The following is a 25,751-nucleotide window of genomic DNA, read 5'->3' on the forward strand; positions in this document are numbered from 1 at the left end:
ACTTATTAAAAGTTATCTCCAGAACAAATTTACAATGCTGATGAAATTATATATCATGCAAATAAAAGAACATGGATGACACAAGTTTTAATGAATGATTCTTTTGAAAATCTTTTCATACCTGAGGCTCGGTAGAATTCGGTTGGTGTACCTGATAATGCAAAAATTGTCCTGATTGTAGACAACTATTCGGCTCGTACTTAAAGTTTTAGTGAAAGATAATGTATACATATTATTCTTTCCTCCAAATTATACATCAATCATTCAGCGTATGAATATCTGAATAGTGTGCATGCTGAAATGCAATTATAAAGTAGAATTTTTAAAATCCATCTTAAATTTCTTGAATAATGGTAAGGCTATTCAAGAATTTTTGCAATATTTTAGCTTAAAATCTGCTGTGTGGAGCATCACAAGATTGTGGGAGGATGTGTCTCCAGAAAAAATGCTTAACATATGGTGTGGCCAACTAGTATATTTTATGGTGAGGTTAATGAAATGTGTATTGAAGGTAGCCGTGAATGGGAAGGTTTTCGAATATTGCAAACCAAAGGTTAAATTTTCCAAATAATGGATTTTTTAAAGAAATTTGGAGAAGCAGTTATAAATAAAGATGATTTAACAGAAATTTTTCATTGTGATGACAATGCCTTAATTTTCATTCAACTAACGGACTGCAAACTCTGTAGTATCTTTCTAGATCCAGAAATGATCTAATATTCGGAATGGCCGAAGTCCCTTCAAGTCCGAATCTTGGACTTTGTACTGTAGTTTTCATTTATGTTGTATATATGGTAAATGAAACTACTGTAGTTTTCATTTATGTTGTATATATGGTAAATGAAACTGAGAATGTAAAAAGATTATGACTTCTTTTAAGTGCATAAAGCAGTAATATAAATGCACTATACGCGTATGCTTTTTGATATGCTAATTTTGATCTTTATACTCAGCCTTACAGAAATAGTAAATCAACACAATTATTTTCTTTTATCAGTTTTCAAGAGGTAAAATTAATATATTGTGTGGCAGAATATGCAAGTAAATGCAGCTTTTATATGGGTAATGTTAAAAAGAGCACTAAAAATTATACTTTATCCGTCATTAAATGCTTTATCAATAAACTTAGAGTAAAACAGGTAATAATTTATGCTCATATGACTTCTTATCATTATATATATAGTCCTTTCTTACATTTATTCATTTGTTTATGTTGTTATATATCTCTTAAATATGAATTCATCAGTGTTTGTGCAATATTTTACTGTGCAATCTTTTTAAATCTCTGTTACAAGTAGACACTGGCTATCTAATGGCATGTTGCTCTTATAAGATTAATGTTTATTTTCTCTTTTTTTTTCCCTTTAAATGCTAACTGTAATTATATTCTGTTATGCAATATAAGAAATGTTAATCATAAGCTATTTTTCAAATGGTCTACAAGCATTTTCGAATTTTTGTAATACACCTGTTAATTAATCTTTCAGATTCAGAACTTGATGAATCATTTGCTGAGTGAAATAGGTGAACTGCTTCCAAATATAGAAATCAATGAAGAGACTGAACAAATAAACAAGCATTTCCAAAATACATTAGAGTACGTACAAGATACTAGGAAAAGTGTTGTGAAAGATACCTCATCAACTGAAGAAGCAGCTCTTTGCTGAAGAACTGTTTTCAAACATCTAACAGTTAGTAAACTTTCTTTGTATATTTCATAATTAATGATAAATTAAATGCTTTATTTTCCAACATTTTATGAATTTTGTTTCCACATAGAGGTGAAACAGAATGCAGACAATAATAATTGAAATTTTGCATTTAATCTGCAGTACGTCAATAAAACTATTACCGTAATTTCGCACGTATAGTCCGCAGACACGATTTTATATAAAAAAATTTCAAAAATTGTCAGATAGTCCACACCACCGGATAGTCCGTGGACTATACGTCCGAAATTACGTTTTTTTAATATGGCAATATTCCCATGCTTTTTAAACAGATTCTTTGTTTGCGCCAATTTCTCACCGCTTTCTCGTCCACTTCAAAATAACGGGGTAAAATCCTAGTATACGGTGCAGCCTTGGCGAGACTTTGAAAATTATCGCCAACACCAAAAATGATCCAAAGAACGACTATATATATACCATAAACACATAGTACATATACTATATACATAGTATATACTATGTTTAACTATATATTTTCTTTGAATGACCCGTTAACTACTCATCGTATATGTCCCTCTGCTGCTCATCATAAAGTCGCTCTCATCATAAAGTCGCCAAAAGTAGCCAAATCCTGTGTGCACCGAATACTAGGTGTTTATGTACGCACTAATGTACACTAATCAAATCACGAATGTCGCTGCCTACGCATCTAACTATCTAACGACGTATCTAAATGCCACATCTAAATTTCTGCAAGCGATGGTTCAGATATAATTCTTTGATCAAATACTCAATCTAGTTTTAAAAGATTTATTAAAATACTAAAATTAATCTAATCTAGAATCTAGAATCGAATCTAATCTAATGTTACATCTCAGGAGCAACGTTCTAGCTGCGTCATGACGAATCAAAAGTCAAGTTCTCACTGTTGCCATTCTGAGGCAGAGAAAAGTTTGTTTCTAATCAAACCGGAACTTTGGCATAGTGAAAGTTTCTAGTCAAACCGGAACATCCCAGCCCCCGTTGGACAATTGTCCAACATCATTTGGAAATGGGAGTGGGCTGATATTGGAGACGGCTCGACGAAAGATTCCATCTGAAGTTCTGACGTCTACGACTCGTGCGAGGCCATCTGAACCAGGAAAGGTTTCCTCGATGCGAGCTAGTGTCCACTTCATGGGTGTCTTGTTTTTATCCTTTAACAAGACTAGTTGTCCTGCCTTGAGATTGGATCTCACTTGATTCCATTTTGAGCGGTTTTGCAAATGATTAAGATATTCCACGCTCCAATGGTTCCAGAAATTAGCTCTAAGTTTTTGAATTAAAGTCCATCTAGAAGACAAGGTCAAAGAATCTACAGAATCATTCGGTTCTGGTATCGACAAAAGTGGAGCTCCTATTAGGAAATGACCTGGAGTCAAAGGCTGAAGATCTGTTGGATCAGCCGAAATAGGTGATAGAGGTCGAGAGTTCAAGCAGGCTTCTACTTGTGTAATTAATGTATACAGCTCTTCAAAGTTTAAAATTGTTGTTTTCGCGACCTTTGTCAAATTTCTCTTCATTGATTTTATATTAGCCTCCCATAACCCGCCAAAATGCGGGGAAGAAGGAGGAATAAATCTCCATGTTATACCTTCTTCGGAACTAAAGCGCTGAATAGGATCCAATCTACAAATTCTAAAGAGTTTATCAAGAACATTCTTCGTTCCCTTGAAGTTCGTAGCGTTATCACTCCAAACAATGGATGGTTTAGATCGTCTAGCAATAAACCTTCTAAGACATGCTAGAAAGCCTTCAGTAGACAAATCCGATACTACTTCTAGATGTACTTTGTACTAAAGCAAATAAATATCGCGATGTATGATTTAAACGTAACTCTAGATCTTTTCAAATTAGGCTTGGTGATAACTGGACCTGCAAAGTCCAGTCCTATTTTTTCGAATGGTCTAGTTATTATAACTCTATCTCTAGGTAAGTCTCCCATCATTTGGTTTATGGTTTGGTTCCTTGTTCAAAAGCACGTCATGCATTTACTTATAACGCGTCTAACTCTATCTTGTCCGGAAGGTATCCAGTATAATTGTCTAATAAGAGAAAGTGTTGTTTGAATGCCCAAATGAAGAGATTTTTTATGATAATAATCTATGAGTAATTCAGTGAAATGATATCTTTTGGGTAAAAGAAGTTGATGTTTGTGGTCTTCTGAAAGATTAGAGTAATGTAGTCTCCCACCAACTCGTAAAAGTTCATCTTCATCCAGAAATACATTTAAGGATAAAACCTTACTATTACTTGGAACTGATCGTTTCGACTGCAGGCACTTAATTTCAGATTGAAATTCAGAATGTTGTACACATTTGACTAGCACTTTTGTTGCATTCTGTAATTCAGAAGCACTCAAACTTTCTTTTCTTAATGGTGGATTGGTTTTACAGTTGTTCGCAAACCTTAAACACCACGCAGTAGTTCTAATCAATTTGCTGAATGATGAATACCTTTTAATGAATTCGTTCTCAATGGAATTTTCACCTGTGACTGTTGAGTTCACTACAGCTCCCCTTCGAAGTTCAAGCTCTTCATTATCTTTGAAATCTCTTACTGATTCTGCAAGTTTAGACCACGAATCGATGCTCTGTAATAGCCACTTAGGTCCATGCCACCACATATCACTATTTTGTAGTTCAGACAACGTTATTCCTTTTGTGGAATTTGTCTTTGTTCCTCTGGTCAGCATATCAGCCGGATTTTCATCTCCAAGGCAATAATTCCAGGACTCAGGTGATGTTTCCTCTCGTATTTCCATTATTCGATGTTGGATAAATGGCTTCCATTTATTTAAATCGCCCTTTATCCAATGTAACGTAACAGAAGAGTCTGACCAAAAATATACATTCATCTGGAGTCTTTTCTCTAACTGTTCTTACACATTTGAGACTAATCTTGCTCCGATGAGCACCCCCATCAGCTCTAATCTTGGAAGGGACAGCTTCTTCAGTGGAGCTACTCTGGTTTTGGAAATGACAAAACTACTTCCTATATCACTGTCCGTCGTGACGTATCGCAGGTATATCACAGCTCCATATGCCTTCTGACTTGCGTCGGTAAAGCAATGCATTTGAATATCTCTCAATTCAGACTTGTTAGTCTTTCGGAAGTAATGTCGCGGAATTTTTACATCCTGAATCGCTGACAGTTCATTAATCCATTTTTCATTCTGTTTTCAAAGTCCAATGGTAATGGATCATCCCAATCTACCCCAAGTTGCCAAATTTCCTGCATTAGTATTTTTGCCCTAATAGTGAATGGACTTACGAATCCAATGGGATCGTAAAGCTTTCCAATGGTTTTAAGAACTTCTCTTCTTGTCATTAACTTTGTTTTCCCTTGATTAGTTAGATTTTGTGATTCTATCTTCAGAAGGTCTTCCTTGTAATTCCATTTATATCCCAATACCTTCTGTTCCAGAACTTTCTGGATTTCACCATTTTCGTATTCGTCAAAAACTTCCTGCAGATTTCCACAATTTGTTTTCCATTTTCGCTTGTTGAAACCAGCAGCCTTCAAAATATATCTAATATCTTCATATATGAGTTTGGCTTCGTTTTCGTCTTCATCCCCACTTATTAAATCATCTACGTGTAAACATTCGTTCAATAGTTTAACTGCTTTCTGATTTGTTTCTTTAAAGGTATTTATGTGATGTTTGATAGTAGCGGCAAGCAAAAATGGGCTGGATGTAGCTCTAAACAAAACGCGAGTCATCCTAAGTATTTTCGTGTTAGGTTTCCCATCCTTATATGTAAGGTTATTTGCCCACAAAAATCTTACAGCATCCCTCTCTTCAGGTGACAGAGAAATCTGGAGAAAGGCTTGTTCAATGTCGGCAGTAAATGCTATGCTGTGTGTACGAAATTGTATTAATATCTCTAACAATGGTGGATTTAAATTAGGACCGGAATAGAGACAATTTTTTAAAGAGTATTCATTTTTCAAATGGCTGGATGCATCAAATACAACTCTCACGGGTTTGTCGAATATCAGGTCGAATAACTGGCTGGTGAGGCATGTAATAAATTCTTCCTGTTTCTTCAGAACTTGGATCAATTTCCTCAGCTATACCCATTTTTAAATGCTGTTCTATAACTGAGTGATACTGCTGATGAAGCATTGGATCATTTCTCAACCTTTTAACCAGTTTATTAAAGCAAACTTCTGAATTTACGTAATTTGTTTTTAATTCAGATGAATGTTCATTCCAAGGGAGTTTAACCTCATATCGCTTTTTTTTAAATTTGATAGTTCTGTTAAAATTCTCTAAAATGTCATTATCTATTTTACTAATTTCCTTCCCTTGTTCTATTCCCAATGTTTCCAATTCCCAAAACTGCTTTAACTGTGTTGAGACCAATTTGTCGTCAACAATAATGTCCATGTTTAACAATTCACCGTTAGAATCAGTCCGGCCTTGAAGGCACCATCCAAATATTGTTAAATACGTTTAAGTCTACCAGTTATTACTTCATGATAGTAATCTGCTCCGATCAAAACAGCAATATTTTTATCACTGAATTGACAAGAATCAGCTAATTGTAATCGTATTAACTCTTTGTTAATTTTGGAAACTGGGATATCAGGGAAAGGCAAATTAGTTGCACATATTTGGTTAGTTTCTAAAGCTTCAATTTCTATATTTAGGGATGGTTTACTTCTGTTTTCTAGTTTGACTTTCACAACATTGTAAGTTTGTTCTGTTGCCTGGTTAACCCCAAAGGCAAATATGGACAAAGTCTCCTTTCGAATAACAGGTAATTTACACTTCTCTGAAATGTCCCGAATTATAAAACTTCTCATCAATCCATTGTCTAATAGAATACGAACTGGTTCTAAATTATCCTTCTCAGAAAACGGACGTATCATCACAGTACACGTTTGTAGCAATGCACTGCGGAAAGTTTTGGTTTTTAATTGACTAATTTGAACATCTTCTTTACTGGATGGAATTGTCGACACGACCTTGTTTTTCTCCGATTTGGTTTCGAGTTGGAAACAAATAGACCTATTGTGTTTTTTGTTACATATTTTGCACATTTTTCTTTCCTTACACTGCTTAATTTTATGCTGAGATTTTAGGCACAAAAAACATCGGGCTTGAGATTTTAAAATATTTCTTTTCTCCTTCACAGTTTTAATTTCGCAGCGCTCCGAATCGTGTAGTTCGTCACAATATATGCATTTACTGCTAGCGACTGGAGCAACATATTCATACGTTTTAGGCGAACTTCTTTCAAACTGTTTACTGCGCTTGTTGTTTACATTATCATGAGTGGAGTGGAGACGATCGTTTGATTTATGCCTCCAGTTATGAATCATTTCTGCTCGGTGTTTTGTTTTTGTTTCTCTACTTTCATTTAACTGTGTAGCTCTTTCACGGCTTTCTATTTCTTTACGAATAAATTCCATTAATTCGTTAACGTTCCATGTTTGGTCACTGTTTCTACTGCGACTGTATTCTAATGTTATCTCTGATGGAATTAATTTTAACAATATTGGGCAAAATAAACTACCGTAAGTTTCTGATACCACGTTCATTGACTTTAAGCATCTAATTTGAGTTTCACACTGATCATATAAATTCCTAAGATTTTCTATATCCCTTACATTTCTGACAGGGGAACGATTTAACAGTTTATTCATGTGAGCATTTATTACCAAATCTTTTCTCCCAAACCTGTTAATTAACAGTTCTATAGCTGAATCGTAGTTCTCATTTGTAAGCGAGAGTCCGGAAACGGCATTATAAGCTACCCCACCTAGTAATGACTTTAAGTAACTGAACTTATTTACTTTCGATAATGAGTCTAGATAGCTGCCTCGAATTGACTCCAAAATTCCTGCCAATTGCTAGAATCACCAAAAAAATTAGCGATAGTCAATTTTGGAAGTCAATCTTCCAAAATCTATAGCGTTATAGTTTGGAATCTATAGCGGTTTCATTAGGATCCGAATTTTCGAATTTGTGTAATTCCCTCAATTTTTTTCTTGCTCTAAATTGCCACAGTTGGATTTTTTCTTCATATTCTAGAGCGGATGAAACTTCAAGCTCAAATTCATCCTCTGGGACCTTCAAATCCTGTTCTGTTTGAGTGTTTAAATTGCTCAGAGTTTTTGCCTTTTCGTTTAATATGTCTAAAGTTTCTTCTATTGCATTTATACTAACGTCATCTTTGCTTAATTCTGTCTCAATTTTCTTTAGTACCTTGGACACTGCGGTCTTTGATACTTTGTGTTTCGATTTAAGCTTAGCGACAGGATCTTCCATAATTACACTTTAAATAGAAAACTTATCCTACCTTTGCAGGCTTCGCACACTTCACCGTGCTAATCCATACTTACGAATCCATATTTTCGAATATTAGCCGACTTCCCAGCATATAGCACCAAAAAATGTTTATGTACGCACTAATGTACACTAATTGAATCACGAATGTCGCTGCCTATGCATCTAACTATCTAACGACGTATCTAAATGCCACATCTAAATTTCTGCAAGCGGTGGTTTAGCTATAATTCTATGATCAAATGCTCAATCTAGTTTTAAAAGATTTATTAAAATACTAAAATTAATCTAATCTAGAATTGAATCTAATGTTACATCTCAGGAGCAGCGTTCTAGCTGCGTCATAACGAATCGAAAGTCAAGTTCTCACTGTTGCCATTCCGAGGCAGAGAAAAGTTTGTTTCAAATCAAACCGGAACTTCGGCATAGTGAAAGTTTCTAGTCAAACAGGAACACTAGGATTAAACCAATAACGGCCCGCTTCTCTATTTCCATCTTTTTCCCGGCGATGTTTCATCAACGTTATCGAAGATGAAAGACAAAATACTAAAACAAAATACTGTGCAACGTGCTATACTCGTGATAAGTGGTAACGAAATGTGACCTTCAACCCCACTCATTCGGTGTTGCCAAACCACGCTATAAGTAAAAGAATCACGCTTTTTTTTTTCGTACTCCAGGTACTTGCTACTATGGCTCCTAAAAACCCAGCTGACCCTCCTGGCAGTTGCGCTAAAGCAGTGCGAAGGATACTGGGATACAAGACTCTGGTTGTGCTAAGTGAGTGCTTATACAAGACTTTCTTTGGCTCATATCCCAGCATCGCTTGATGCGCCAGCTTGGAGTTTGGGAGCTCTACTTGCTACTACTCATTTGTTCTGCACTATGCTCTATGGTTTACTATCGATACGATACATACAAATATTTTCTTGGAATCTCGTGCTTTTTTTATATTTGATCATCGGCAGTTCACGACAGCGTGTTTTTTAAATTTCAACGATTTTAACCGTGAACAACCAGCGTATTATCCGCATTGGTGGATAGTCCGCAGCTTCAAAAATTCGCATTTTAAACACAGATAGTCCGCGGATTATACGCGCGAAATTACGGTATTAAAGATTTAGTATGAAAAGGTTTGTTAATCAATTATTTATTGTTGCTAAAATCATTAAAATTAATTTTAATATCTTAAAAAATGGAAGATTAATTGCTCTGTAAAATTTCAGATTTATGGGAAGCATAATAAAATTATGCTGTGCAGAGTGTTCAAAAAATGTTTTTAACATGAATCCTATACATGTATATTGTTCTTTCCGCTCTCCCCCTCCCAAAAAATAGAGGAAAGGTTTGGTTTGGTTTAATTGATTATGGCAAAGCACACTACAACTATCTTCTTCATAAGGGGATGAATGCCTTCGTGGAGGACTTTCTAAGGGAAATTGGTTTGTTTCCATATTACACATGGGGGAAAACACGAAAGTGACCATGCATCCAGCCCATTGATCTGAAACCGACCCCTGATCTAAAAAAAGGAGGTAAAAAGAGGTAGTCCTCTGTCTCTTCTTTTAGTGGGCTGAATAACAAAATTTGTATTTTTCTTTTCTTGTCATCTGGGATGGATTGGATTTGTTTATAGCATTGAACTAAGGTAGACTTTTTATCATAAAAATATAGCTTGTAGAATTAGTTTTTTTTTTTTTTCTTTTTTTTCTTTTTTTTAGCAGATGTGAAAAATGTATAGTGCCATTACCAGGACTCGAACCTTGGACCAGTGTAAGCTTCCAATTACACCACAAAGGCATGCAGAAAGGAGAAAGAAAATACCTTGTATACTCCCCTTTGTAAAGGGTTACTGGGCATTAAGGGACCCATTTGCCAAATTATTATCCGCTTATTATTAATTAGGACTCAAACCCTGGATTACTGAATATGCATTGCATATACGTCCAATTACACCACGAAGGCATGCAGATTGGTTTGGTTTGTTTAATTATGGCAAAGCACACTAGGGCTGTCTGCCTAAGGGAGGGATGCCTTTGTGGAGGACTTTCTAAGGGAAAACTGGCTCGTATACACGTTACTCATGGCGAAAACCACGAAAACGCCCATGCAGCCAGCCCGTTTGCAGGATTCGAACCTCGGACCTAACTACCAGTGTTCAGTGATTTTACCACTCGGCCACTGTTGGGCCAAAGGCATGCGGAAAGGAGGGAGAAAATAATTTATAAGCTAATCTGGTATATTAAAAATTAATTCTGATAAATAATGCAGTAGTTTTGAAAATTATAATTCTGTAATTTATTGCTCATGTGAAAAAAATATAAAAAGAAAAAGAACATTTAAAAGAACATTTAACATTTATAATGTAGTGCTGATGTCAAACTACAGCAGACGCAATTTTGGTTGACATTCTGCCAATTAGGCTTGGGTTTTTCAGTCTAATTTGTCCTTGTGTATCATGTGAATAAAAATATGAAAGAAACCTGGACAACATGTTCTTCATTCAAGAATCTCGTTTAATTTTCTAGGGATATTATTTTTTTCAGTAGGCACCAAAACAAAAAGAAATGTGAATATTTATTATATAATTATTGTAACTAATTAATGAGAAAAAATTTTTTCAGTGTGTAATAATGTACATACATTAAATCTCAAAGATGAAAAATATATATAATAATTACTAATTATAATATGATTATAATAATTATTTACTATCTTAAAATTATCATTGTGCTAATGATATAATGAAAATTATACAATTAGATACAACAATTAAGTAATTATAATAGAAATTGTTATATAATAACAATTATTTATTACAATTTAGCTTATGTAGTATATATAATAAAATTGAGTTTTGAAAACTCTTATATTTTTACCAATATGCAAATAAATAAATAAATGCAAAGAATTAGATGCAACTCGATTAGTTATAGAGGATGATCATATTTCAGTTTAACTTATTTAAAAGTAATTTTTGCCTTACTTCTGGGCTCTTTGAATGCTGCAATAATAATAAATAGGGAAAAACAGCATTCTTCTGTCTTGCACACAACTGGATTCAGAAATATATGTATACTATATTTGTACAGGTATGTATGTATGTTTGTGCATACGTTACACATGTGTATACAGACACACTTACATGTGTACATACTGTTACATGCATATGGGTTCATAATGGATTGAATGCCCACAGATGATAGCTTGATAAAATTTATTTTAAAATAAGCTATTTACAAAATTTGGAACTTTTCACAAAGGTACTTGTACAGCTGTTCTCAGTATGACAGAGCTCAATCAGAGGTTATTAAGGATTATTTGATTAAACCTCTCTATCATGCAATCTGATTGGGGATTTAAAGGTGTTGTTTGTTTATTGTCAATGCCAAGCAATTTGCAGTAAGAATGGGCAACACTACTCTTTTAAGGAATCAAATCTGAAGCATTTGCTCTCTGAAGTGAATCAGTTGTTTTTAAGGATTCATCGCTCACTTACAGCGAGCTGGATGAATGCACTTAGAACAGACAGGCATGAGTCAAGTGCGATGTACAAAGATGGGGAAAAGCAGAAAGAATCATACAAGGAATGGCATCAACTCAATCAAACCACTCACTCCCTGGACTGATTTCTTTCAATTGTACTTTTGAGATTTCTTAAAAACACCTTTCTGCATAGAACAACAATAAAATTCTGAAGTAAAAAAATGCTAAAAAAGTTTAAAAATAATAAAAACTAAACTCACTTTTGTTAAAAATTACATTAGTTTATTACTATAATTGATATTTTGTTGCTACTACAAAACATAATGCAAAAATAAATTTTTAGATTGGAGGCATCACAAAGAACAGGAAATTGTCTGCTGACAATAGCAGTATTTTCTTTCTTTCTGTTTTTTTTTTTTTTTTTTTTTTTTTTTTTTAACTAATTTGGAAAAATGATATCAAATATCGCTTGAGGTTCTTCTGTGCTGTAGAGTCCATATTTTGTTCTGCAACTTTGAAAAAGTATATTAGATGAAAAATGTATGCTTATATATAAATATAAATAAATACTAGTTTTAAAGAAGATTAAAGAGAAATTCACAGCTATTGACTACAAGATGTTAGTAAAATAAGTTATAAAAAGTATATAAATATAATTTATTATTTTACTTAAATGTTAGGATAATATTTTTAAAAAAGATAATACTTAATATGCATAGCTATACTGTGACACAGTATTCAAAGAATTCAGAGCTCCAAGGAAGTGAAAAAAAAAACAAATAATTAAGACTCCACAGGAGCCAGATTTGTGGCTAGAGCAGGAGCACTGGAGTGATGAAAAGAGCGAATAATGAAGATTCCATAGAAATCAGATCTCGGGCTAGAGAAGGAACGATGAAACGAGTGAGTAATCAAGACTCTGAAGAACCCAGATCCGTGACTAGAGAAGAAGCTTCAGAGCGATTACTGCTGGGAGTCAGAGGAGGAAACTGAGCATCTATAATCTAAGTACTTTTAACAGATCCTTGCACTGCCAGATGGGAAAACAAACTCTATCCATTTGCAAACAGGGATAGTTGGTTTATATAACGTTTTGTTTTTTAAATACTAGATGGAACTTAAACAAACCAAAAGCACACATGTATACATATATAACATACATGCACCTACACACATAAAAAAAGGTCAAAAATGTATCTGTTAAATAACAAAGGAAAGAATGTTAGTGTTTACATAAAAGGAGTCAAAATTTTTGGCACGCTTCCCAACAAGAGCTATCTGTGAACTGTTAAAGTACTACTGCTCTGATTTTCTTGTATCGGAGATCACTTGCTCAGTAAAGTGAATTGGTTCTTTGAATCAATTCCGGAGTGGATCATCCATCTGTGGTTTGCAGAGTTCTATAATAACTGCAAAGGTAAAATTCCTTCCTTAATCAAAATGTAACCGAAGAGGCACTCCATACTTGGAAATCCAAAGCTGTATCTTTATCTTTGCTACTATGTCAGTCTCTTTATCACGAATAAGATACGCTTCAGGCCACTTTGTGAAGTAATCATTTGCAATGAGGATGTATATTTTGCCATCAGCAGTTCATGGTAGAAGTACCAGGATGTCAAAAGTGATGTGTTCAAAAGGCGCTCCTACATTGCAGCTTCCCTTAGCTGCATTTGTTTGGTCTTTTCCGACCTGCACAGGCATCACAAGATTGTCAACGCTTTTGTATATCAGCCCTTGCATTGCTCGAGTGGAAGCACTCTTGAACTCTGTGCGAAGTCTTCACTATTTTGAAGTGGTCTCCTTTTGGACTGTTATTGTAATTCTTTATGAGCACCTGAGATCCAGGATCTTGGAAATATCACCTGCCATTCAAATGCCTTCCAATCTTCCAGTTTGAACTTGAAGTACAGGGTGCTGTTTCGAATATGAGTGAGTCTCAGAGAGTCCAGAATTTTCTCTCATAGGACTATAGAACAAAATGTCCTGCAGGGTAGGTTTCTTGTTTGAAGATTCCATTAAGTCAGTTAGGGGCTTAATGTGGCCATCTTCCATCTGGTCTTTCCTAACTTTCCTCAATTCTTCGTGGATACTTATCAGCCAATGTTGAAGTTGTAACTTGACATACGAATGGATTAATCAGTTTGTATTTTGCTTTGACCCCGTGACAATATCAAGGTGTCAGCATTTCCATATGATGATCCTTTCTAATGATGGATGGTGATGTCATATTCCTGTAGTCTCTCTATCCATCTGGCTGTTTGGCATGCAATATTCTTAAAATTTAAGACCCAGGTAAAGAATGCACGATTGGTGTGAAGTAGGAATTTTCTGCCATAGATATAATGGTGGAAATGTTTTGCTTTAACTATAACGAGCAACTCTTCTGTGGTGAGACAATAATTCCTGTCCAGTTTAGATGCACACTTGCTCCAGTATGACATGACACATCCTTGACAGCTTATTTCTTGAGACAAAACAGCACCAACTCTCTCATTGCTTATGTCCATGTCAAGAATAAATGGTTTAGCTAGATGAGGAAATGTCAAGATTGTCGCAGATGGCAAAGACTCCTTCAGTTTGTTCATTGTATCATTACATTCTTCTGTCCACAAGAACTTTTGTTTGCTCTCTGTCAGTTTTTTCATGGGGGTCTTATGGTGGAAGAAATGTCCTTCACAAATCTTCTGTAACCCCAGGATACTTGTCAGCTGATGGACATTTTTGGGATATTTTAAGTCTTTAACTGCCATCACTTTTTCAGGCTCCACGTGCACTTCCTTCAACAGAGATGATATGAGGTAAGTCACTTCCGTTCTAAACAATTTACATTTGGCAGGACTTCAGATTAGTTTCTTTTAATTTTTGAAGCAGATTTATAATGCTTTCCAGATATTCTTCAAAATCTTTCCTCCTGATGATGCCATTCAGATATGAGAGACAGGTTTTGTTGGAAAGACTTCTCAGCATAGTGTTCATAAGACATTAAAATATTGATGGTGCATTACATAATCCAAATGATATCACCTTGAATTGCCAAAGTCATTGTTGGGTAGTAAATGCCATCTTTTCTGTCATCAGGGTGTATCTCCATCTGCTAATATCCACTTTTTAAATCAAGTGTCGAAAACTGCTTCCTTCTAGAACAGTGTTTCTCTAACTTATTTCTTCTACCGCCCCCTTTGAAAATCAATTATTTTTCATCCCCCCCCATTTTTTATACACTCCTAAAACTTAAAAACCACAATTTCATTACTTTAATTAATTTAGTTATAGTGTGCTATATTAGTCGGTTCTGGTGTTTAAACTTACATTCTAAACTAGAAATTTTTACCAGTGAGAGCAATTAAAACACAACTTTATAATATTAATAATATATTTTAATCAAATTAAAATAAACAATATAGATAGGTAATCAATTTTAGTTTTTAAACTAATCTAATGGGATGGATGAATTTGATGATTTTTAACAAATTTGTTGACATCAGGTTTGATTTTAGTCAAAAGCAGTTTTAAGTCGCCGCGTTTGGTAACTTGCAAATTATTTCTTTTTTTAGTAAGCAGCATTGTCACAGCACTAAATCCACGTTCACACAAATATGACGATGGGAATGAAATAAAAAATTGTTGAACGATCAACCACAATCCAGGGTACAATTGCGGAATTGACTTTTGTAGCCAAAATTGTTGGTAGCCATTTTTAAATTTGCTTTTTTATTTCCTCGTTCGTTGTCAGTTCTATAAGTTCTTCTTCCAGCTGGGGTGATATTGCTATGTTGACTTTTAAAAAAGATCTAACACCCAGTCTGGTATTTCCAATTTGAAAATGTCCTGGAATCTTTCATTGAAATCACTGTGAAGATTTTCCAAATGTTGGCAGTAGACGAGCAAGTCGTCGTTGTTGCAGGATACTGTTAAATTGGGAAAATTATAGAACTCGCGTCTGCCGATATTCTTCTTGTGTAAGAGCAGCTTGACTACAATAGTAGCCAACGTACTTCTGTGTGAAAGATCAATCTGTTGAAATCTTCATCATTAGCAACACAAAGCTGATTAAATAATCTGTCATTTAAAGAGTTGTTTCGGTTTTTATTGACTGCTCTGATGGCATGTTGCAATGATTGAAACAGTCGTTCACTTAAATTTCTAGCAACTAAATGCTGTCGATGTATAACGCAATGTACAGCAATCACATCAGGAATTTTGTTTTTTAAGTATGACATGAAGCCTTTTTGAGACCCTGTCATAGCTGGAGCACCATCTGTAGCAGCTGATATAATATTATTCAAGGAAATTCCTTTTTCATCACAAAACTTTTCCAGTGTTTTAAATATGGTTTCTCCTTTTGTGTCTGTCTCTAAATTTCTAGCAAATAAAAGTTCTTGACATATTTTTTCATCTTTAATGAATCTCACGTAAGACAACAACAATGCTTCATTAGTTGGTAAAGTGGACTCATCTAACTGAATTGAAAATTCACTAATCTTCAGATGATTGCACAATGACTCTTCAATGTTTTCAGCCATTTCATCAATTCGTCTTTGCATAGAATTATTGCTCAAAGGAATTTTTCGAATTATATCTGCCGCCGGTTTATGGAGCACAGTAGTTATAACTTCTTTTATCGCTGGCAAAATTAACGTTTCTCCGATGGTGTGTGGTTTACCTGTTTGAGCAATTAACAGAAAGATATTGTATGAAGCTCAAAGTCCGTCATCGTCTTGCTTAGCAGCCATCGAAAAAAGTTTCGATACACTTGGCTGAGCATTATGCTTCTTTTCCAGATCTTGAAAATAGGCTACATCTTTGTCTTTCTTATCTGGATGCATTTTATTTAAATGATCTTGAAGTCATGAAGACTTCATCGCTTCGTTTGAAAATGTTTTTGAACAAAGAAGGCACAAAGGCAAAGATGGGTTTGTCGAATTTTCTATAAATCCATATTTAATATATTCTGCACTGTATTGCCGTTTCTTCATTTTTGCTTGCGACATGGCTTTTTTTTTTTTTTTTTCCAAAAATATGTAAATAAAGTGTTGAACTTAAATACTCGTTTAAAGATAGCGCACAAAACCACTAATGAAAATATAAGAAAAATTACGACCTTTTATATAGGATTTAAATATAGCAAGCACCGACAGGAATAAGACAAACACGCACAAACTCATTTCTCTCTTTTGATGCTCAATCGTACTGAGCAAGTTAGGACAAGTATCGATGAACCAGGCGATTGCTACCACATACAGTCTGTTTTCGTATTGCAAAACCGCCACCTGTCGATGATTCTATTCTGAAAAGGGGTGATACGCTGAGATGGACTTTTTCCTCATACCAGTTTTTCAGAAGCACGGAAGCACGCATGTTAAGTAAACATTTCTCTTTTGTCTCAACCCTATTTTGATGAACTCAAAGCAGACCTGACGCATGCGTAAAAGCGCTGAAGGTTTCTCCAAACGAAAACGGACAGTGCGTCTACGAAGCACAACATCATAAGTGCAACGGCTCCCGCAGTTAGTCCTTTCCCCCCGGAATGTTTGCCACATTTGGCGATTCATACATTTACACAGCTGTATGCTTTTCATCATTTTACAACGTACGCGCATACAGCGTGCGGGCTATCCTACGAAATCTATGTTAAGTATTTTAAGTTTTTATACCATCATACAGGGTAGAAATATAAACTAAGTATTCGTTATTGTGTAGTAGGTAGGTTTTAATTCTAGTGAAATTTAAAATATAAAGTAAATCAAATTACAAATCTACCATCGCCCCCTTAACCCACGTCAATGCCCCCATTTTTTCTGGGCCCCTTAACGTCCCCTCTAGGTCTCAAACGCCCACAAGGGGGCGTTATCGCCCACTTTGGGAAAGACTGTTCTAGAAAGAGTGTCAAGAATATTGTCAATTCCAGGAAAAGAGTAACTATCTCTCTTCATGATGTTGTTCAACCGGTGATAGTCAATGGAAAATCTTGTTGAACTATCTTTCTTTCTGAGCAGGACAGTGGGAGAAGCCCCAAGGACTTGCTGAAGGCTCTATAACATTACTTTCTTGCATGTCCTTTATAAGTTTTTCTACTTCTTTCTGTTTAACAATAAGTAGATGTCTTGGATATTGCTTGATTGGTGAATGTTAGCTGTATCCCTTGTTTCTGTTGGGCTGTCCTAAGAGGCAAGATGAGACAGCCTTTTAATATCTGTGGCAAGCTCCTTGAATGTTTCTGTGAGGTTATAGTCTTTTCAACACGTCTCGCCAAAACACAGCTCCAGCGTGCTGGATACAGCTTCAACATCTAGCCTCCTCTTGCCCCACTTTTCTCCTCTTCTTTAACAGATTCTTGTACAGCTGTCATTTTCTCTTAGCCAGCTGTATAGGTTCATACCATGTGTATGAGTTCATAATGGATCGAATGCATGCAAAACCAGTAATAGCTTGATAATTATTTTTTTCACCAAAGAAACAGTTTACAATTCTAGAACTTTTCAAAAAAGTATTCGTACAGCTCTTTGTCTATATGACTGAGTACAATTATCGCATGTAAAGAATTGAATCGCATGTAAAGAGTGAAAGTCAATCAGAGATCTGATTCTGAATTGACCGAGAATTGATGCTCTCTCCAGGTTATATACTTTTCTACCAGCCACCAAAAAATCTGTAGTCTATGTTGGCAACAAAAATTAGTCAATAAAATCATCTTTGGGTTCTCAATATCTTCCCAATTTAGCGAGATAGCCATTTACTTCTATGTTAAATAAACTTGCCCCTGTAACCTTATTTTTTCGGCAGAGCTACACCTTTTTTTAAGTATTTTGTGTTACTTTATACAAAAGATACAGAAATTTCATGTATAATTTTACTAAAATTATTTACATATATACGAAATTTGTAACAATAATTTCTTTGAACACATGAAAATAAATAGGAAAAAAGGTACTCTTGTGTTAGTAGGTTAGTAGGACTGGATTCAGAAATATATATATGTACGTATATGTTTGTTTATACACACACGCATACATATATGATACACACGCATACATGTGTATGTAGATGTATACATGGACAGATCCATTCACACATACATGCATGCATACATTTCTAAATCCAGTTTCAGTAACGCAAGAGAACCAGAAAAATAAACGTGGAAAAAAATCCCTACTACATGATTCATGTGAATCCTCCTTATTTCATGTATAAATCTGTCTGAATGGCACATGCATGTTTGCATTCTTGTTCGTGGCTGCAGCTGTCAAACTATATAACTTATGCTTCATTATATTGAAAACTACAGAACAAACAGGTACCACTACAGTAAATAGCTGCTGAACCTGCTGTGGTGGTTAGATGCTTGGAGAAGTAGAAATCATACAGTGACATTAAATAGACTCAAATTTTAAGAAGATATAGTAATCTAGATTTAAAATTTAAGTAATTTTGTGGCCTAGATATTAAGTAATTCAATACAAGGAAGTAATATGTTGAATGTTGTTAATTATCAGCTTTAATTAATTCTGACAAAACATGCAGGAACTCTCTGCCTTAGCGGAAATGTGTTCCGTAAAGGTCTTTTTGAGAGAAAACTCGCCTTTACGTTCCACATGAGTAAAACCAAAAAAAGCTGTGCAACCTGTTGTGATGCTGATAAATGAGCACAGCTTTAATTACTGGTGTATTGTTAACCCACTGAGTCATTGAGAGAGAAGCTTGTGGAAATCACTTACTATTTCTTCCCCCCCCCCTTTTTTTTTTTTTTTTTTTTTTTTTTTTAAGGCTATGGATTTAAAATTGGAAGATTCTCAGCTATCTGCATGCAGTAGTTGTGTTCTGTTAGAAATGTTTTTTTATTGATGGTTCTGTCAGAAGTGTTCTTTTATTGAGGGTCCTGTCAGCCAAATTCTCCATTAAGCTGTTTAAAACTGTAAAATGCATGTATATGCATGTGTTATGTAAACATAGGTCAGTTTTCTTTAAAATATCTTTTGTGAAGGCATCTTCTCTCGTAAGTAGATAGATTAGCTTACTTTGCCTAATTAACCCAATCCAATGTAGTATATTAGTGCTGCTTAAAATGATGGTTGCATAACAAATACTGTTAATATTTATTTTCAGTTTGTGGTGATTTTAACTGTAAAATAGTTCCATAAAGATAAAGCATAAATTAACCCACAACAGTTCCAGTCTTTCCAGTAGAATCCCTCTTAAATGACAGCAATAGGACTTTGTCCCTTTCCAGATGGCATCCCAGTCTACTGCCTTCTTTCTCACTATGAGATGGGGTGCTGAGCTTCCATGATGTCTCTACAAGATGTCAGGTTCTTGCTTGTTAAACCTAATTTGGCAAAAATGTGTTTTTATTCCAACTAACTCAGTTTTTTCAAATATTAAAGAAAGTGCATTTACTTTTATGCTTGATGAATTATAGAATTGAATACATATAACGTTTGCAGTTATAATCATATATTGACAATGAATCAGCAATATTAAAACAAACTTCCAGCCCTTATTAAACTGCAATTAAAATATTATAAAATGGCAAACCTACACAGGTACATACATATATACATTTACAATGAAGTTTAAAAATTGGTCTTCTGTGTGGTATATTTCAAGGGTCTAGGTATTTTCACCATGGCCATTTTGCCATCAAGACATATTTTCTTTACACGACTGTATTATATCTTGTTGTGTTATGCTCATATTAAATTTCTTTATTTTAATAATTCTGTTTATCTTTTGTATACTTAATAATGATTGCTTGTAATATATATAGTTGTTTACAATTATGAGATATGAAGAAATTACATGTAGTTAGTTCAAAAATTATGTCAGTATTAAAAAGAACTGAGGCTACTAAACCTCTGATATATCAGAAGTTATATTATCGATTTTAAAAATTATGCATGTGCAATATTAAATGATTCATCAAAATATCTTGAAATTTTAATCGGCTAGTTCAGAGAAATCACTCATACAAGCAGGAAATTCATGTTTTTATGAAATCTGAATGGGAAGCGGAATTACTTTGGTATCTTGTCGGCGCATTACTCTCTTAAAATTAATATGCCATGTGTAATGATGTATTTGTATAAAATTTTACACAAAAACATCTTATACATTATTTTATATAAAATATTTATTAAATTAAATTATTGAACTAGACTTAATATAATACAGCAAAATATAATACAGTTGTGTAAAGAAAAATGTCTTGATGGCGAATAGTCCCATTCCCATATTTCGAAACACAGGTCCTACATTACAATCTTTGCACTCAAAGTAAGATGTTTTTTCTGAACTGCACTTTCTGTGCATAGTTCAACATTACAAAAAATACATCTTCTTCTCATTAAAAATTAGAGGTGGAAAATGGTTTTCTGAAAGGGAAATTGCATCTGTGCAGCTAATGCCCAAAATTAACATTCTCTTCTTGACATGATCCTCTCTGTAATTTGTTCAATTAGTTTTAATCAAAATTGAAGTGATGGTCTGTTTGTATAACTTTTTACGTTGTATAAAACATGAGCATTATAGATTGTAATGTTGAGGAGTCCAAAAAAATAATTTTATATACCATTTGAAAGATTTTGTATAAGATGTGACTGCTTTTCTCTAATATTCATTCCTCCCATATTTTTGTTCCACTGCAATATACAATTGAGTTTCTCAATACTTTCTGCCATTTTGTAATTTTGTTTACTGTTAAAGCTGCTACTTTAATCTTCTTGTAATAAACAAACAATAACAAAAGCGATATTTCGATAAATATCTTAAACAAAAAACAAAAAAAAATCACACAAAAGAAAAAAACACCCTACTCTACATGCAAAAAGAAGAAAGTGCACTAATGGGAGATACTGCTTCCTCAGAAAACCATTCGAAAGAAACTTAAACGAAAGCACAAGTACATAAAGACCCAGCACGCTTGTTTACATTGGGGACAGGTCCGCGCTGACAATAGAGGCAAGGTTGCGCGACACACGTGGGCGCTGAGTCAAAAAGGCACCAGGTGATCATTAAAACAAGCAGTTCGTCTCGCTACCTGTCTGAACAGGAAAATTCTTGTCTTATTTAAACATCCCTCTGGGATCGACTTGGTAAAACCTGGGAAGCTACTGATTAGGATCTGTACCTAGGCAGTCTCGGCTACGAGTGTTTAAAATCAGTCTCCACAAGACTGGAGTCATCACTGGCGATGGCTGTTTCAGGCTCGGCAGGTACCATATGGTACTGTCTTGTCCGTTCCATTGGTTGTGATGGAGCTATATTGTCAGATATTCATGGTTGTCCTGGGCGAAACGCCCTCATCGATGGAGTTGGCAAATTCAGCGAGCCTTTAAACTGCTTGAGGTTTCCCAGTGGATGCCTGGAGCCTCAAAACTTAATATTCATATCCTTCCTTGGTTTCGCCTTGGGGGCACCTAAAGCCGACATCTGTATACCATGACGTAGTATTAGCAGGCCAGATTGGTGGCCCGGTCTATCTAACACTGTTTAAGTGACTTCATTCTGCTGTCCGGGGTTGGGGCCCCTGTTGATGGCAGATGTTTTTACCATTCCTCCAGAATATTGACGTGGAATGTGAGTTGCTGAATTCCTGTCGACTCAGCATAGTCTTAGCTCGTCGTCTGGACTGATAGCTTAGCGGGCTCTTGGATCACCTCTAGGGGTTGGGGCATTTAACTGTGTTAAGGCAGCCTCAAGCTTGCCAGGTCTGAGCGCCTCTTCCTCCTAGCAGACTGTCTTATTTAACCAATAGTTATAACCAAGGCAGGAGTTTGTCTCTGGTGTTCTCTTCTGTCTTATCTGAATGTGAAACTACTTGATGCCGATGTGTATGTAAGGGTAGATGCATTTGACAAATTGCTTAATCCTTATTTTGTGTCAACTGTTGCAATTCTAGTAATTTGTGCAACATTTATCTTTTTTGTGATTGTTGTTATTGTTTTTCTGCATAAAAAAAAGGTAAATGCAGTTACATATTATGTTAAACTTAGGTTAACTTTAATTCGGAGAAGCAATGATTTGAGCATAATTACTCAAAAACGTTTTACCTCTCATGTTTGAACCATTGTAATGGAGTATATTTTTTTAGTTTGAATTTTATTAATATATATAGATATGATAGGGTCAAGCTTTGTGATCATTTCTATACACTTTAAAAAAATATTATTACGAAATGTCAAGACGTGGTGAGATGGCTTCCTCACAAAGCAGTTTTGGGGTTGCCAAAAATGGCAAGGAAAGGCATGGTTGCCACATTGGGTGAGGAATTGCCCATTTGGCGACAAAATTGGAGATATACCATGGAGAACCTTCTGGAACAAGTTCTTACCGGTTTAGCCCAGAATGTTCTCGAACACAAGCCGAAAGCTATATAAACCCTGCTGGTCCGCAGTCAGTGTGTGTGTGTCTCAGAGAGTGTGCCTCGTGTAGTGAGCCGTGCAGAGTCGATCAAGTTGACAGCCGGGCAACGAGTGCCGAGTGGGTCGTCGAGTGCACCGAAGGAGTCTCTTAATGTATTGCAATTAGTGAATCGCCGAGAGAGCATGTTGAGCTCCGGGAACGACTGAACCAAAGAGCCGGGAGCTGGAGTTGTAGCATGGAGAGTCTCGAGAGTACGTGGAGTTCCAAGAACAGCCAAGCAGAGTCGAGAGCTTTGCAGGAAGCTGTCTCCACCATTATTGCCTGACAGTGTGAAGACTGTGTCGCTCGCTGGTTGTTCCAGCGTGTTTATAGTAGATCTTCGATGACTGTAAAAAGTGTTATTGGAGCTGTCCTGATTAATGTTGGCTAAATAAAGTGTGTTTCGATACTTCATCAAGTGTCGTCATTCTTCACTCCAAATCTATGTACCCCGTACGAACGTGAAGGAAGAAAATAACGCAACAACTGATGTCAGGAAAAAAAAAAAGTAACAACTGGTGTCAGGAGTGGGATTTGCGAGTGAATGCCAGTGACCCGCCTGCAGAGGAAAGCCATGGCAGAAGAAATGAAGACTTTGATGGACCTTTTAGCTGAGTTGAAAGCAGGACAGGAAGAGATGAAAGCTGAGATAAAAGCCAAATGTGATGAGATTAAAGCTGGATATAAAGAGATGACAGCTGAGATCAGTGCCGGACTGAAAGAGATGAAAGCCAGACTGGAAGATACGAAAGCCCAGCGGGAAAAAATAAATGTCGGCCAAGAAAAGGGGCAAGAGCAACTCCAACCGCTGAAAGTGGAGCTTGCAGAAGAAACTGGAGCCATAAAAGAAGATGTGAAAATGACAGTAGGGGCATCTCGAGAATCCAAGGATGAAGAAATGAAAGAAGTAGCTAACCAACTGTCTAAAAGAGACCGAGAAATGATCAATGAAATATCTAACAGGATTAAAGAAAAAGAATGAAACCATGACGAAATAAAAGACTGGAACAAAGACTTTGATTCTCATGTTGCCTAAAGTAGAGATAGAAGAAAGTAAAAATTCGACTGTCAAGTTCCTAGAAACTGATAGTGAAGCTATGAAAACGCACTCAGCAAGCCTCGAACCATCTGAAAGTGCATGTGATGTGGAGATGGGAGAAGCTGATGTGCAGCTTAAGCAGTATGCTGTAGTACTGCAAGAAAATTCACTCACTTCACAAACTGGGTGTGCATCTCATAGTGGAGATTTTGTAGACAAGGACTTGATTCTAAACCTGGATACTTCTGCTTGTAAAGGATCGGATTCTATTCATGACCCTGGTGCAAACATCACAACTAACTTTCAGGAAATAGAGGTAAATAAGCATGTACGAACTGCTAAAATTACTAAGAACTGTACACACGATGCGAATAAACTGCAGAGTGATGAACAAACTGTTTCGTATTTTACTGTGAATGAAAAGACTGAAAGAACTGAATCTTCAGACTGTGATATGCAAAACATAAATGTGTCTGAGAATTGCAGTGGAAAAGTATTTGACCTAGGTATATTTTAGTGAATAGACTAAGACTGAAATTCATTTTTAACTTTAATGTATATAATTTAAAATTGTTATGTGTTTAGTTTGTATATGTAACTTGTACATAGTGTAAATATCAGTTTCTTTAGTTATGTTATTTATTTATACCTTATGTTTGTTTCATTACGTTTTGCTTGCATCGAATTATGCTTCAGACTAAGGGTTATACTGCCCGGGACGTGCAGTCCTTAGCAGAGGGCAGTGTTATGAAATGTCAAGACGCGGTGAGATGGCTTCCACGCAAAGCAGTTTTAGGGTTGCCATAAAATGGCAAGTGAATGCATGGCTACCACATTTGGCGATAAATCGCCCATTTGGTGAAAAAAATTGGTGATATACCATGGACGAATGGAGAACCTTCTGGAATGAGTTCTTACCGGTTTAGCCCAGAATGTTCTCGAACACAAGCCGAAAGCTATATAAACCCTGCTGGTATGCAGTCAGTGTGTGTCTCAGAGAGTGTGTAGTGAGCCGTGCGGAGTCGATCGAGTTGACAGCCGGGCAGCGATTGCCAAGTGGGTCGTCGAGTGCACCGAAGGAGTCTCTTAGTGTATTGCGGTTAATGCATCGCCGAGAGAGTGTGTTGAGCTGTGAGAACAACTGAACCGAAGAGTCAGGAGCTGGAGTTGTAGCTTGGAGAGTCTCGAGAGTACGCGGAGTTCCGAGAACGACCAAGTCGGGAGCTTTGCAGAAAGCTGTCTCCACCGTTATTGCCTGACAGTGTGAAGGCTGTGTCGCTGGTTGTTCCAGCGTGTTTATAGTAGATCTTCAACAACTGTAAAAAGTGTTATTGGAGGTGTCCTGATTAATGTTGGCTAAATAAAGTGTGTTTCAATACTTCATCAAGTGTCGTCGTTATTCACTCCAAATCTACGAACCCCATACGAACATGAAGGAAGAAAATAATGAAACAACTGGTGTCAGGGGGAAAAAACGTAACAATATTTTTTTTTTTTTTTTTTTTTTTTTTTTTTTTTTCAAATAATTTGTTACTGGAACCATGGAAGTTTTGTTTGGCTAAAAACTGAATGGCATAGATAATTGTTTCAATAACATCGCGCCAAAGCTTAATCTCTTTTTTTTTTAATAAAATTTGAAATTTTGAATTAACAGGTTTATTCTTTCGTAATTGTTCTCAGAAATCAGATTAACTCTTTCGCTGTTTGGCAAAATTCGACAAAAGTATATCAAAAAATATTTACGTCCATTTTTGCCTTTTGGAAAACTGAAACTCGAAACCAGGTATAGGTAATATTCAGGACCATATTCTATTAAGGCTTA

The 25,751-nt window shown here is 35.6% G+C and overlaps 1 protein-coding gene across 3 annotated transcripts in view; it reads left to right on the plus strand.

Annotated features, from left to right (window-relative positions):
• Vps35 (Vacuolar protein sorting 35) overlaps positions 1-25,751 on the plus strand; it is a 199,331-nt gene that overhangs the window by 169,881 nt on the left and 3,699 nt on the right. For all 3 annotated transcript variants that reach the window (XM_085822305.1, XM_085822303.1, XM_085822304.1), the window contains one exon: positions 1,488-1,691. In XM_085822305.1, the coding sequence (XP_085678431.1) occupies positions 1,488-1,667 (180 nt within the window). In that variant the 3' untranslated portion in view covers positions 1,668-1,691. The remainder of the gene's footprint in view (positions 1-1,487; positions 1,692-25,751) is intronic.

This window comes from Stegodyphus dumicola, chromosome 8 (assembly GCF_044657685.1).
Source record: "Stegodyphus dumicola isolate Sdum_Otavi_A_Nest chromosome 8, ASM4465768v1".
Lineage (NCBI taxonomy): Eukaryota > Metazoa > Arthropoda > Arachnida > Araneae > Eresidae > Stegodyphus > Stegodyphus dumicola.